A 14,352-nucleotide genomic window follows, 5' to 3' on the forward strand; every position below is an offset into this window, starting at 1 on the left:
TTTAAAGCACAGCCTCCTGGTTACATATTGAACATTGTTTAAAATTAATCATGTTTTACAGAACCAGTAGTGTTTACATGAAAGCAGCCTGCAGCACAAAAAACATTTTAAATAAAGTTTACACAATTCAATTGTGAGAAATTCACAATAATTAAAAAATTGTGTCAGTGTGCACTTGTTTTTCTTTTCTTTTTCTTTTTTTAGATTTATCAATAAATTAAATAAAACACATTTACTGTACAAATTAAGCTGCCGTGTGCAGTGGCAGTGAGAAATAACAGATTTGTTTGAAATATACAAACAAACGAATTGGCGTTTGCCTGTCAGGAAGTATTCAGATCCTTTACTTAAGTACAAGTACCACTACCACCACTTAAAAATACAATTACCGTTACTGATAAAGTTCTGTATTCAAAATTTAAGTAAAAGTATTGTCAGGGAAATGTACTTTGAGTATCAAAAGTAAAAAGTAAAGGAGCTCAGCACAAAGAAACAGTAGTGTGTATGGTTATTTTCTTAATCAAAAGAAGTAACATCTGCACACCTACTCCATGTCACAAATGTTTAATCAAGATGTTTCGATCCTACTTGGAACGAAACGTTGTCTTGAACTTCATCAGGTCAAATTGACCCTTTGCTAAGTCCCGCCCCTGAACGTAGACTGGCCAATCATAACGTAGCATCGGGCCGGCTCAAACCAGGGTCCGACAACAACACAGCTGTGCTCCATTGACTCTAACACAGTTGTTTCAAATTTCCTTCATTTTCAGGCTGGTTTTGTGGATTTGGAGCTAAATGTTGTGCCTGGGGCACGTCGTGTATTAATGATCCTTGTTACCTGGAGAGGTTGGAAAAAGATATACATTTCTTCCCTGTTCCAAAACCAAAATCAAACCCTGAAAAGTGTAGGGTTAGCTAGCTAGCTACTGAAGATATAGCCTACTGAATGTATACACATGCTGCTTTTGCTTTTTAATGATTATAACAGTGAAACAAAGACCGACCCTGCTGTACAGGAACCAGTGAAGGGAAGCAGGGAAACTTTGCTGATATTGAACAAGCTGTGTGCCATCACATTGTGCGCAGATGAACGTTGTTTGACTTCCCCCAGAGATCCCTGCCCATATCTGGCGGCTGAGGTCCGGGCGCTGGCAGCGGCACAGGAGTGAAGCCAAACACGGTTCATCTGCACACACTGTGATGCCACACAGCTGGTTCAATATCAGCAAAGTTTCCCTTTATACTCATTGTCTTGTGTGGCGATGAGCAGTGATGTGGTGGTTCACTTTTACACTGTGATCTGTAGCCTATAGTTCGGCTTTAGCTTCTAACTATCTTTGTCTTTTGAACCTGTTGTTGCTGCTGAGTCAGTTTGACATCCTGGACATATCCTTCAAACACAGACTGTAGACTCCTCTGTCTGCTTCTCTCTGCAATCACTGTTTCATTTTTCCAAAAATATGGTAAGGGCTTAACGAAGGGTGAGTTGACCTGATGAAGATAGTTGTTGGATTGAAACGTTGCGATTAAACTTTTGTGGCACAGAGTAATTATGCAGGTGTTACTTCTTTCCTTAATGTATGCCGTTTTTTTAAAGCCTATGTGATGTGCGTATAATTATTCCTCCTCAAGTATTTCCTTGATCAAGCCATGTATTGTTTGGTTTGTAAAATGTAAGAAAATTGTAAGAAATGCATCACAACTCAGGCGTCGGTGGCTTAGTGGCAGAGCAGGCGCCCCATGTACAAGGCTGTAGCCGCAGCGGCCTGGGTTCGACTCCAGCCTGTGGCCCTTTGCTGCATGTCTCTCTCTCTCTCTCTCTCCCCCTTTCACACTTCACTATCCTATCAATTAAAGGCAAAAAATCTTTAAAAAAAAAAAAAAAGAAATGCATCACAACTAGAGCTCCAAGTTTCCAAGCTCTAAATTCAAACGTCTTCTTTTGTCCATCCATAAATTCAAACAAACCTCAAAATGATTCAGCAAAGCAGCAAATCTGAGAAGCAGAAATTATAAAATGTTTGACATTTATGCACGAAAAATTACTTAATCAATCAGTTATCAAACAATAGCTGATTGATCAGCTAATTGTTAGGGCTGCCCCCTGACAGTCGACCAAATGTTAGTCGACCAGAAAGATTATTGGTCGACAAGATTTCATTGGTCGCTTAGTCGCAGAAGAAAAGAACAAACAACAAACGAAAGTGAAACTCTATTAGGAGCTGCACCTTGTCAAAATAAATTAAAACCTATATGACTGGACCATGTGGGAATTTAATTTGAAGGGACACAGGAAGTGGCCACGCTCAGCAGTCAGACAGGAGTCATGTTAATTTCCAGGGCTGGTACCTGCGGTTATTCCACAGGCTAGTTAATAACATGTCGGGCAGGAAATCCAAAGTGTGGGATCATTTTGAGAAGGTGAAGGATGAACCCAAGGTGATATGTAAACTCATCTTCATTGGTCGACTACAAACATGACGTATCATCTGAAACATGGAAGTAGCTACATGCCCATTAGCCACTTAGCGCAATCATTACTGCTTTGCCCACAGTGTCATTAACAGGCGGCTCGCTCAGTGTGTGACGTGCACTTGTAGATAAAATATAGGCCTATATTAATGAAGGTTCATTAGTACGGTTTTGTATTTCTCTGTAATGTAGCACAGTGTTAACAATGTTACTGATACTATTCTTTCTCACACCTTCAACTCAAACCATTGTGTTGCCCCGCCCAAAATATATCATTTAATAATTAAATTAATATCGTAAACATGCGGGCGACTAGTCGACTAATGGCCCTGAATGATGAGTGTTGGTTGATTAGGAAAAGTCTTAGTCAGGGGCAGCCTTACTAATTGTTTAAGCTCAGATTTGTTGACTGTTGTGTAGTGTAATTTCTTACAGTGCATCATATTGCTAAAGTTTTGTATGTAAAGTCTAAACTGTGGCTGCTGTATAAATGTAGCGGAGTAAAAATCACAATATTTCCCTCTGAAGTGGAGCTGAGTGGAAGTATAAAGTGTCATGAAATGGATATACTTCTCTAAAGTATCTCAGAGTTGTACCTTCATACAGTACTTAAGTAAATACACATCCAACCACTGGTGTTCGCTGCACGCTTCAAAACGTATTTCACAAAACAAACTGAACACAGCTGAGTGACATCCTCCAACACATCAGTTTCCTCTCTGACTGTCTCTTCAGAAGAAAACAGCATTTTGTGCACTTGTGGCACAAGAACAAGGAGAAGTATATGGTCTGTTCTCTCAGATCAGGCCTATGTATGATCCCTCAAGTGACTTTTCCTTACACCCACTAAAAGGTTAAAACACTAAAGCAGTGGAGGTGCTGTGTGTGTGTCTCCGACAGTTTAGGATTATCCGCCAAAGCCTGGCATTAGAGCAGCAAATATTAGACTTTGTAGTAGATGTTGGTGGGACTTTGGGGCGTTATCTCCTGAACTATGTACACAGGGGGCCCGTAGTCGCTGCTCACACGCTCATAATGGCGGCAGACCATGCTGTCAGAAGGCCGCAGAGGAAACACGACATCGCTGCGGTCCGAGCCGTTGTTGTCGCTGCCAATGCTGTCCCGCTTCGCCACGGCCAAAGTGTTGAGGGACACGGAGGCGGACTGCTGGCTATCTGGGACACAGCGTCGGTGACGGTTCCTCCACAGCACGACTAGCAGAATTATGATGACCAGAAGGAGGATTGCACCGCCAGAGACAACCCACATGAGCAGTCCTGGCTCCGAGCCGCCACCGCTGCCACTGGGGTTTGTTTGTCCTGTTTCTGAGCCCGAGTCTGTCATGAGAAACACAGAAGTGACAGAAAAAAGGAAGGAGAAAGTGAGATGAAAGAGTGAACTGGGGCACGAGACGGAGAGATTTAATAACAGTTTCTCCCAGTTTGTGCCCTGCATGGTGCAGCCTGATCAGTGTGTGTTAACATGAAGAACTCCAGTCAAAGCTGCACACGGGAGAATATGCTCTAATCTTTGGTGTCTTACTGGTAAACAGCCTGTTGTCTTCTCTCTGGATGGACTGATTATTCATGATTAGGGAAGGTTTGGATACAAGTTGGAATATGGAAACAACAAAATACAAGGAGACAAGCTCTGTGTCCCAAATTTCTTGTTCTATTCAGCAGTATAATTTATTGTTTTAGCAGTTAGTATACAACAAAATCATCTTTACCTTTTTATACTATTATTGTTAATCGAAGTGCAACTTTGCAGATATAAATAGATGCCAATTACACTTCACAAATATACATTTTTCCCCATGAGCTGCTCCTTAGTTTCCTTTGTGAAGTGCAATTAGGTCTGCATGCTGCCTTGTTGAAGTGTGCTTTATTTTGTCGCTTTTCTAACACACTAAAACACACTACATACTAAAAATCTGCTTAAAATCAGGCTGTAGAATATATTTGGGACACAGCGAAGAAGGATATGTACTTCATTAATCCCTGAGGGGGAATTCAGTTCCTTTTTTTTCACTCACAATACACACATGCACAAACATGACCTATACATGCAATAAATGGAGTGACGTCAGGGCAAGGGGGCTGCCCACAGACAGACACTGAGCAGTTAGAGCGTCAGTACCCTGCTTGATGGCACTTTAATAGTGCCCAGGAGACAAACTGGGACCTCTCCAGCTACCACTCCACGCCCCATATTTGGTGCTGATGGGGACTTGAACTGGCGAACCTCCACTTCCCAACCCAAGTCCCTATGGGCTGAGGCACTACCGCCCCTAGAATGTTAGTGTGGTGCACGCTAAGGTCTGCTGATGCAAACCTCCTGCCCCTAACCACCGCACCTTGGGGGCCTTTTCCATTGCTGCTCCCACCCTCTGGTACTCACTCCTCCTCACTCTCCACCTTCAAGAAAACCCTCAAATCAGACCTCCTCAAAACTGCCTACGACTGCCTCTCTGCATTATTTCCCTCTCTACCTCCCTGTGGATTATTTCATCTTCTTTCTTTTTTGATTGCTGTTGTTGGTCTCTGTAAAGCATCTTTAAATATCCTAAAAAGTGCTTCATAAATCTAATGTATTACAATTTATATTCATTTTTATCACTCCTTTCAAATGCAGATTCAAAGATGCCTTAGATGTAAAAGACAAGTGAAAATCTTTTGTGAGCTAAATTCAAATAAATCCATCTGCAAAGAACTATTCTGGTGTTTTTGCATTTTACATAAACTTTAAAGCACTTTCCAAAGCATGTTTTCTCCAGTGTAGAAAATTAAAATACATTATGAATCACCTGTGAGGGAAGTTTATCAGTAGAGCTAAAGGATACGTCTGTGATATTCTGTTTTTTCTTATCAACAAATCCCATGAAAAGACAAAAAGTAACAATTAATTGATCCTGTTGTCAAGTACTGTCTGAGTATCCAAAGTCCGATATAGCCTTACAGAGCTCCACTGCTGCCCAAAAACATTTAAAAATATATTACTGAGCCTCTCCGTTTGCATGATTTCATAGGCAATGTAGATTTACTTTGAGTCAATCCCGTGTATACAGGAAATACTCATTCAGGACCAAATTTGTGGCTGAAAATAGGCCCTAAAAATACAATATAGACTCCTGTTTGGGTAACCATTACTAAAAACTACAGTGCCTTATCATTAAAAAAAAATTAGAACATCTCTTTTTGACCTTCTTTTCAAGATTTACATCTTCGGTTGGGCTTAGAGACAATGTAGGAAAGTTGACTGAAGATAAACTAACATTGTTGTTTTTGTAACGAGAACATCACCAGCATCATCCTTCCTAAATATATTATGTGGCTAACAGGCTGAAACACTCAAAAATATAATTATGGACCCTTAAATTAAAACACAACACAGATCACATGTGTGACAACATTAGCACTACATCTGTATCTTTCCAGACAATATTTTTGCTTTGTGTTTGTACCAGTTTTGTCTGTTATATCCTTTTCCTTTGCAGAGGGGTCCTTGGACTTTGGTCGTGTGGGTGGGAATCTGGTGGGGGACTCCTGGAGGGTTGAAGGTGGATCTGAAGAGTCTGGAAAATAAAAAAGGACAGCTTAAAATAATATCAAAACGTCTACAAGCACCAAACTTCACATCTTCTCATTTTCGCTGCATGTGTTTTTGCATTTCTGTGTAAGTGAGGTTACGTCATGTGGAATTGTTCCTAATTTTGTCTTGTGAATTGTTAGTGTTTGGTGTCACAATCAAAGCAGGAAGAGGTTTTTCTTTAACCGATTATTTTTGCACTGACAGTCATCTAAAAACAAACTGCAGAAGAAGGAGGAGAGAAACCATTTTCTAACCTAACCAGACCACAAGAAGCTGCGTTCTGAGTCACCACTGGGACTCTCGTTTCTGTCGGGAAAAACTATCACTAACACTTTCACCTTCTCCACCCACACATCACCAACTGAATTCAGCCAATTCAAATTCTCATCTGGGGATTTTCCCAAAAGGAATTTTGGGAAATTAAGGGAATCACAAGCTTAAAGGGAAACTCCACTGAAGTGACAGCTGTATATTGTCCCCTGTCGCTCTGGAGAAAAAAAGATCGAGTGACAGAAACGTCCCTTTTTTTGCCACTTCATACTTCAACTTCACAATATTTCAGAGGAAAATATCATAATTTTTTACTCCACTACATGGATTTAAAAGCTATTTTTTTCACATCAATAATGTTTTTCAATAATATAAAATATACTAAGCTGATCAAACACAGAGCTTGTGACCACTTACAGAAAAAAACAAAAGAGAAACAAAACAGTGTGTGGTTGGGCCGCCTTATTGTATTTCCAACACATTCTCACTATAACCTCGTCACATATTGACGTTTGGTCATGGACTTTCCACGTCAACATACAACGTGCAAAGTACCCTGGGTACGTTGGTGCCACTCACCACATCCACGTTCAGCTCACATTATCTACTTGCACTGCATAATAATAAATAATGATGCTAAACCAAAAGGGAAACTAAAATTATAGATAAAACAGGGTATGTGGATCAATAATTAAAAAGGATTGGGCATAACTATACTCGTAACAGGTTGCCATCTTTAATCGAATGTTACTTTCTGCACGTGTAAGTAATGAGTGATCTTTTCCAACAGTACATTTCCCATAGAATTTGCATGAGTACCAGGGGCAATTGCTCTGAGACAACAAGGGAGGCTGAACTTCCCCTAAAATTTCATAGAAGAAATGGTCAAATATGCACTATTGAATTTACATTAAAATAAGAATTTACACTGTATTAAACGCGCGCTAGGATGCGTTTAACATCATGACTATGATGTTCAAACGTCAGCTGTTTATCACCAGTTTTCAAATGCGACCTCCCTGTCACATTCTCGTGTCAGCACAGTGGACGCGGAGCCTCCAAGCATTCCTATGAGACAGCGCTGAGCAGGTTTTTTTCATGCAGCAAAGCGAGACGGTCATTGGATAAATGCAACAAAATCGTCACTTCCAGGGAGGCTCAGCTTCCCTGGGATCTAATGGAGCGGTAGGCGGGAGAGGACGCTTGGTGTCTGCATGATGACTGGAGGAATTGTCTAAAAGGCTGAACCCCTTTGTGATTGACAGCACTTTGGAAATACACACTGGCATCGGCGAGTGGAGTCTTCTGACAGAGTTGCTTATCTCCATAAGCGATATAGTTCATTTTAGTTAAACCCATTGGAAAATCTTTGAGGTGTGTTTTACTGTGGTTCAGTGGCATGAGTGTGGCTGAAAGCGGCTTCAATTAACTGTTCCTTTTATAAGTTACTGCCTCGCTACAATATGACAAATTTATGATGTAAACTTAAAGTGAGCTTCCCCTGTTTGAAAGACCAGCAGCCGCCTGATGAGTAGGAGAGTTTGGGTCCAGCCAGCGAATAGTGATACATTTGATAGCTGCAGTTAATAGAGAGTAGTTCCCTTATTACTTCTGTAAGAGTCTGTACTTTGTTTCATAGTGAAATCCGGCATAGTATACCTCTAACAATCTAATAATGTGATGATAACATGTCAATCAGTGGGACAAAAGTAGCCTATTTATGTTTTCCTGATACTTCTGTACTTTAGCAGAATATTTTAAATGCAGGCCTTTAACTTGTAATGGAGCATTCTTAAATTGCGTTATTGGTACATTTACTTTCTGAAAGATTTGAATTCTTCGTCCAATAAGACTTTCACACGTGCCTAATCTTTAAGGAAGTGCAATATTTAAAGCAGAGTCAGGTGAGAGTTTCGATGGAAAATACAGAGGCCTAAAAACTAAAAGAACAACTCTTCACAAATGACAGAATAACTGCTGAGATTCATTTAACAGCATGAATTAATGCTATCCACAGTGTGCAAATGGCACTGAGCAACCACAACAACTGAGAAATGTGGCCTTTAAGTGAACTACGGATAAAATAAAATCAGTTTATATCCCCTAAGATTTCATTCAGGGGTTTTTTTCTAACTTGGTTAATTTAATTTATTGATTTATCAGTTAAAGTGTTCACCAGTGAGCCATCTTACTTTCAACTGCACTCTCTTAAATTCAGATTTTGTTTCATTGCATTCATTAATCCTCAGTGTTTTACTCACACCAACGTGATTAGATTTGTTTTTTAGTTTAAAAGGCAAAATCCACAAATCCAAATCTAAACAGAAGGGTCGCGACACCAGCAAAGATCTAAACACAAGACCGGGAGCCGCATGAATTTTAATATACGTAGAGATTAACACGAGATTACAACTAAATCTGAGTTATTAATGTTTCCCGTCGCTGTTTAAAAGGTTTGTTTACATCAGTGGCGGTTTGTAAACACAGCAGGAAAACAGCCCCCGTATCTCCAGTTTTGATCAGATGAGCAACACACAAAATGCTTATTTTTCATCTCGAATCCTTGAATAATTTATATGAATAATACTTCACATTCCTGGGGTCAAAAAATAAAATTTGGGGCTTTAACAGATTTAGCTTTTTAAGTTTTAAGCAGCAGCACAGCACAGCAACATATGTATAAACAAGCTCACTGTAATATGTCTTCACATATACATTTATTTGCCTAATAAAAAGATGAATAACACCACTGTGATGTTATCCTGATATGTAAAGATATGCAAAAAAAACAATATGTTTCTGTGTGGGTATTACAGAGTGATTTATCCTCAGGACGTTTAAAGTAATGGCAGTGAATACGTTCAGAATCTGCTTTATTAAATTTTAATGTATATTACGAGAGCACAAAAAGAACCATCGGCTATTCTGATGTTAATACCGGGGGAAAGATTATTGACTGCCACAGCCGGTCCGAGTGATCGCATGCAGGATAATACAGACGGCCTTAAGCTGCCAGCGGTTCGAATTAAGGACTAGAGATAATTCATGACGCCGATCTCTCGTCAAAAGAATGAATAGATGATTGAGATTATCTGACCACTTAATAACTCCACAGAGGAGGTGATGTTATAATAACCAGAGTGAGACAACTGTTTTTGTCACTTTAGCATTGTTTGTCAGGTATCTGTGTGTCCTTTCGAGTCACACACACGCTGGCACACACACACACACACACACACAAAGTACTTACTCTGGCCGACTCTCAGCACCAGCTTCATGGATTTGGTTTTACACACCCCTCCATTAGTATTATCCAGACCCTGCAGAGAGCCTGCAGAGGTGGCTGACACACACACACACACACACACACACACACAGAGGAAGAGGAGGCAAATATTATTAAACAAGTATTGTTTAGCATTTATGTTTCATTAGATCATCATAATACAAGATTATCAAGCGATGCAATTGTACATTATGATTTCTTCGCAGACGGTTGAGCCAGTTGCTGAGCGTTGCATCACATAGGAAAATGCAGACACACTGTGATGTTACATAAAGTATATAGATGATCACAAGTGTAAATAAAAAACCACAAACCCCATGTGGTTTAACCAGGGCCGCACCAAATGCTAATACATTTGTTTGGTGTATGAATGTTAAAGGATGATTCATCTGTTGCACCACGTTCACTTTTTGTAACGCCTCAAGTGACTTGAAGCGTTTGCAGTATTGTCCTGTTGTTTGGTTAACGTTATTTTGTATTTTTTATGTATGTTTATTTATGAATAACAGTTAACATCCTGTGATGCACGGCAAATGTCATATTTTTTTCTGATAATAAAGTGAAATCTTCTTAGTTATCGTCTTTGTGTTTTCCTGTGTTGTTTATTTTTTTGATTGTACAGCACTTTGGCCAGCTGTGGTTGTTTTTTAAATTCATTCATTCATTCATTCATTCATTTTCCATAATCTCTTATCCTGTTAGGGGTTGCGGGGGAGCTGGAGCCTATCCCAGCTGACATTGGGCAAAAGGCGGGGTACACCCTGGACACGTCGCCAGACTATCACAGGGCTGACACATAGAGACAGACAACCATTCACACTCACATTCACACCTACGGACAATTTAGAGTCACCAATTACAACGTACATGTCTTTGGACTGTGGGAGGAAGCTGGAGTACCTGGAGAAAACCCACGCTGACACAGGGAGAACATGCAAACTCCGCACAGAAGGGTTCTCGCACCAGGAACCCTCTGGCGGTACAGTGCTGCAGTGGTAAACATTGTCGCCTCACAGCAGGAAGGTTCCTGCTTTTTAATGTGCTTTTTAAATAAATTTGGATTGAATAAAATGTCGGAAATCAGTGTGAAAATGCACATCACAAATTTCTATGTGACATTTTCATTTTGCTTGTTTTGCATGAATACCAGTCTAAAATAAAAAGATATTTTGGTTTGTTATCTCATAAACAAGAGCAGCAAATCCTCATGTACAAGAAGCTGGAAGCAGAAAATGTTCAGCACTTTTCCATGATAAATTACTTAAAGTCTTAAACAATTATCAGAATAGTTAATTATTTTCTAGCTGCTGACGTGTCGTCTCAGCTTGAGATGCAAAAAGTGGTGGACAAAGTGAATAAATAAGTTTTTATCTTAACTAACGTAGAAAATTACTGATATATTAACACACAAACACACACACCAAGAACTCTTGTTCACCCCGTCACTCCCACACACACACATATAGACTTGTTAGCAGCATTTAGGTCAGATAACAACATCTCACAGTCTACAAGCCACGTTGCCATGAAAGCTCCCATCAAATCTGCCTGATGCTGTAAAAGCCTTGTGTGATTTGGGGCATGTAAGCCCTTGGAATCACACTGGCCTGCCAGAGCGAAGTGTGCTGTCAGAGCGTGGCGAGGTGGATGACGCTACATGGTCAGACTTGCTCTCTATCTCATGCATCGCTTGCCACTAAGATGCTGGTTCAACTGACAGCGGCCCAATAACGAGGCCACGTTTTTTTGAGTCTCACGCAAACTGACAAACTGAGAGGGAGCCGTGGGTGACGGCTTCCTCTTCTCCCACGAGAAGAAAGAAACAGTTGCTAGCATTGATTCACATCCACCTGTAGGGACCAGCAGCTTGTGTCTCCGTTCTACTGATTTTAAAGTGCTCATATGCACTGACTCACTCCAGATTATCACGTCTGAGCTGAACATGAGCCGTGAGGTTGCGCGCAGTGACTCACAGGTGATGTAATAGTCCTTCCCCTTGAGGAACTCCAGACCCCACAGGTTGGGGCTGAACTCCTGGAACTTGAAGGTGAACTTTACATCCCGGTGGGGCTTGTCACAGTTCAGCAGGGGCGTGTCGGTCTTGTCAATGGTGCAGGTCTCCATCTGACTTCTGGAGACCAGGTACACTCGGTAGAACTCCTCCTTCTCCCCCAAGGAAGCATCTGCCCGGGGACACACGATGTCCATCTTGTCTCCGATCTGAGGGTACAGGATCAGACCCTGACCTGGACTAAATCTGTGTGTGAGATAAGAGGGTAAGAAATAATGCAGAGTAAAGCATCATTGTTTGTTTCTCTGTTTGGAGCACAAAGTGAATCACAAACAAACAAATGTCTAATCAACAGGAACATACAAGGGCGTAAGTTTTGCTTCAACGTTGGGGGGGGGCATATGACATTTGGGGCCTCCGCCTGAAAATTTTGCATTCTACTACGTTTTTATGCACCATTTTGTGCCTTTTCGGCATCATTCTAAGGAAGAAACATCTCTAATTTCGTCAAAATAAAAGTCCTTTGCTACTTTAATGGGGTTTTCTTTTTTGGGGGGGGGGAAGTCTCACTCCGAAGTCGAAGTCCAGCAATTGGGCATTGACTTGCAGTGTCAGATGGGATGGGACCAACAAACATCGACTTTCACCCGAGAGAGTGGCGTTCGTAGCACGAAAGATTCTAAAGCCAAACCCTGTTCTTTTTTCCTAAACCCAACCATGTGTTTTTGTTGTTGAACGAAACAAAAAACGTCAATTTGCTGTGTTGTAGCAACATAGTGTGTTTATTTTGAAAGAGACAGTATGCTAACGTTAAATTTCCTGTGAAATCGGAAGTGTATTTTGAAAGAAAACAATGCATGTAACAGGCAGAACTTGACCAACCAACGCACCCAGGGTACCTTGCATTCATACCTGGACGTGGAAAGTCCACGACCAAACGTCAATATGTGACGAGGTCGGAGTGAGAATGTGTTGCCCCAAAATCTACGGCTATGGGAGCATTTGAGCTTTGCAACCTTTGGATGTTAATGCTCTAAAACCTCCCTTCAAAATAATGAAAATACAAAAACAGCCTGAGGGGACATCTTTACATGTTTAATAAACAGGCCAAAATCCAAATATGTTCAACTTTAAAACTGAAATGATTAGTTGATTAATTGGTCAGTCAATCAACAGGAAAAAAATATGAATAATTTGAGTGATTTTTCAAGCAAAATTTTCCCAAATCCTCTCAGTTTAGCTTTTGTCTTGACAGTAAACTAAATAAATGTGGGTTATGGAGTGTTTGTCAAACAAAATAAGTACTTTGAAGACAACATCTTGCGCTTGAGGAATCTGTGATGCCATATTCAATTTAATCATGATGTAAAACCTCAGACTGGAGGAGCTGCAACCAGAGAGTATTTGGCATTTCTGCCTCAAACATGAGTTAAACCTATTAATGTGTTATGCTGACGATTAATTGTCTGTGATTAATCAGTTAATTGTGTTAGCTCAACTTAATCAATTAGGTCACACTACAAAGGACAAGGCAGCAGCAGCAGCAGAAAGTTGCACCACATCTCAAGTGTGAAACTGCTTCCTCCACTTACTTTGTGTTGGAGCTGCTCCAGTGGATGGACTCCAGAGTGACGGCACGACATGAGCTAATGATGGCCAGCAGGGTCACGGCACCGAAGCTCCATGCGATCCTCCCCATCACAGGAATCAATCTCAGGTCCACAGCGGCTCAGTATCATAAAACAGTGTGGAAACAGGCTAAAATGTGTTGCCTCTGCATGTCTCCGGCGGCTCCAGGTGCGCGCACAGGACACATCCCTGATTGAAACCCCAACACCAAGTTGCGACTCTTCCTCCTGCGGTTCAATGAGATCTTCCACATTGTGCGTAATTGGCTAGAAAATCATCCGTGTGACGAAACCCGTGTATTGAGGACAGAGATTGTGAGGAGTATTTTAGTCATCAGCTGACTGACCGGTCCGCCCATGTACACTGGAACATGCGTAGGGGAGACCGGGGCTGGTTGGCACACTGTTTTGTTTTTTTTTCACATTAAGATACTGAGATTAATATCAAGGTCAATTAACCGTTTTATTTCTTTGGTGGAAATGATAAAAGATTGGTTTTACCCTCTCAACACCTTTTAAAAATAAATTTTGCAGAGAAAAAAACCCACTTATTTTTCCTATTTTTCCTTATTTTTTCTAAGTTCTCATCAGAATAAGATTTATTACCAAGCAGGTTTTCACTTACAAAGAATTTGTTTTAGCCTCTTGTGCATACATTAACGATACAATAATCATATTAACTCTATCTCCGCCATTGAGGAGATATTCCAGCAATCTGTGTTTTCACTGTTTTAAAATAGGGGGCGCTGTTACACACCTTCTCCAGAAACAAATGAAGAAGAAGATCCGCTGGAAACCGGAGGAAGATGTTTATAGCAATGTAGTCCCTTGTAAACCACACAAAAATGACAGCGCCAACAGAAATGTTGATGGACTCAGACTCTGATAATTCCTGTTTTGATCAACATTCTGAATGCGATTCAGATGAAGAAGCAAATGACGAAATGGGATGACCACGACGGTGACAGTGACTCACAGAGAGGGAGACAACAGAACACTGAACGATCACTGAACGTGGCAACGTGTGCCGCCATAGCTAAAAGAGAATATAATTTTTATTTACAGTATTATTATTATTTTCATTTATACAATTA

The 14,352-nt window shown here is 40.6% G+C and overlaps 1 protein-coding gene across 1 annotated transcript in view; it reads right to left on the bottom strand.

Annotated features, from left to right (window-relative positions):
• LOC125902822 (ephrin-B2a-like) overlaps positions 1-13,453 on the bottom strand; it is a 250,422-nt gene extending 236,969 nt beyond the window's left edge. Inside the window, exons 1-5 of the mRNA XM_049599452.1 lie at positions 13,223-13,453; positions 11,593-11,876; positions 9,584-9,676; positions 5,936-6,046; positions 2,350-3,809 (exon numbers count right to left, since the gene is read on the bottom strand). Coding sequence (XP_049455409.1) covers positions 3,415-3,809; positions 5,936-6,046; positions 9,584-9,676; positions 11,593-11,876; positions 13,223-13,329 — 990 coding nt within the window. The 5' untranslated portion in view covers positions 13,330-13,453 and the 3' untranslated portion in view covers positions 2,350-3,414. The remainder of the gene's footprint in view (positions 1-2,349; positions 3,810-5,935; positions 6,047-9,583; positions 9,677-11,592; positions 11,877-13,222) is intronic.
• Between the last annotated feature and the right edge of the window lie 899 nt (positions 13,454-14,352).

This window comes from Epinephelus fuscoguttatus, linkage group LG2 (genome assembly GCF_011397635.1).
Source record: "Epinephelus fuscoguttatus linkage group LG2, E.fuscoguttatus.final_Chr_v1".
Classification (NCBI taxonomy): domain Eukaryota; kingdom Metazoa; phylum Chordata; class Actinopteri; order Perciformes; family Serranidae; genus Epinephelus; species Epinephelus fuscoguttatus.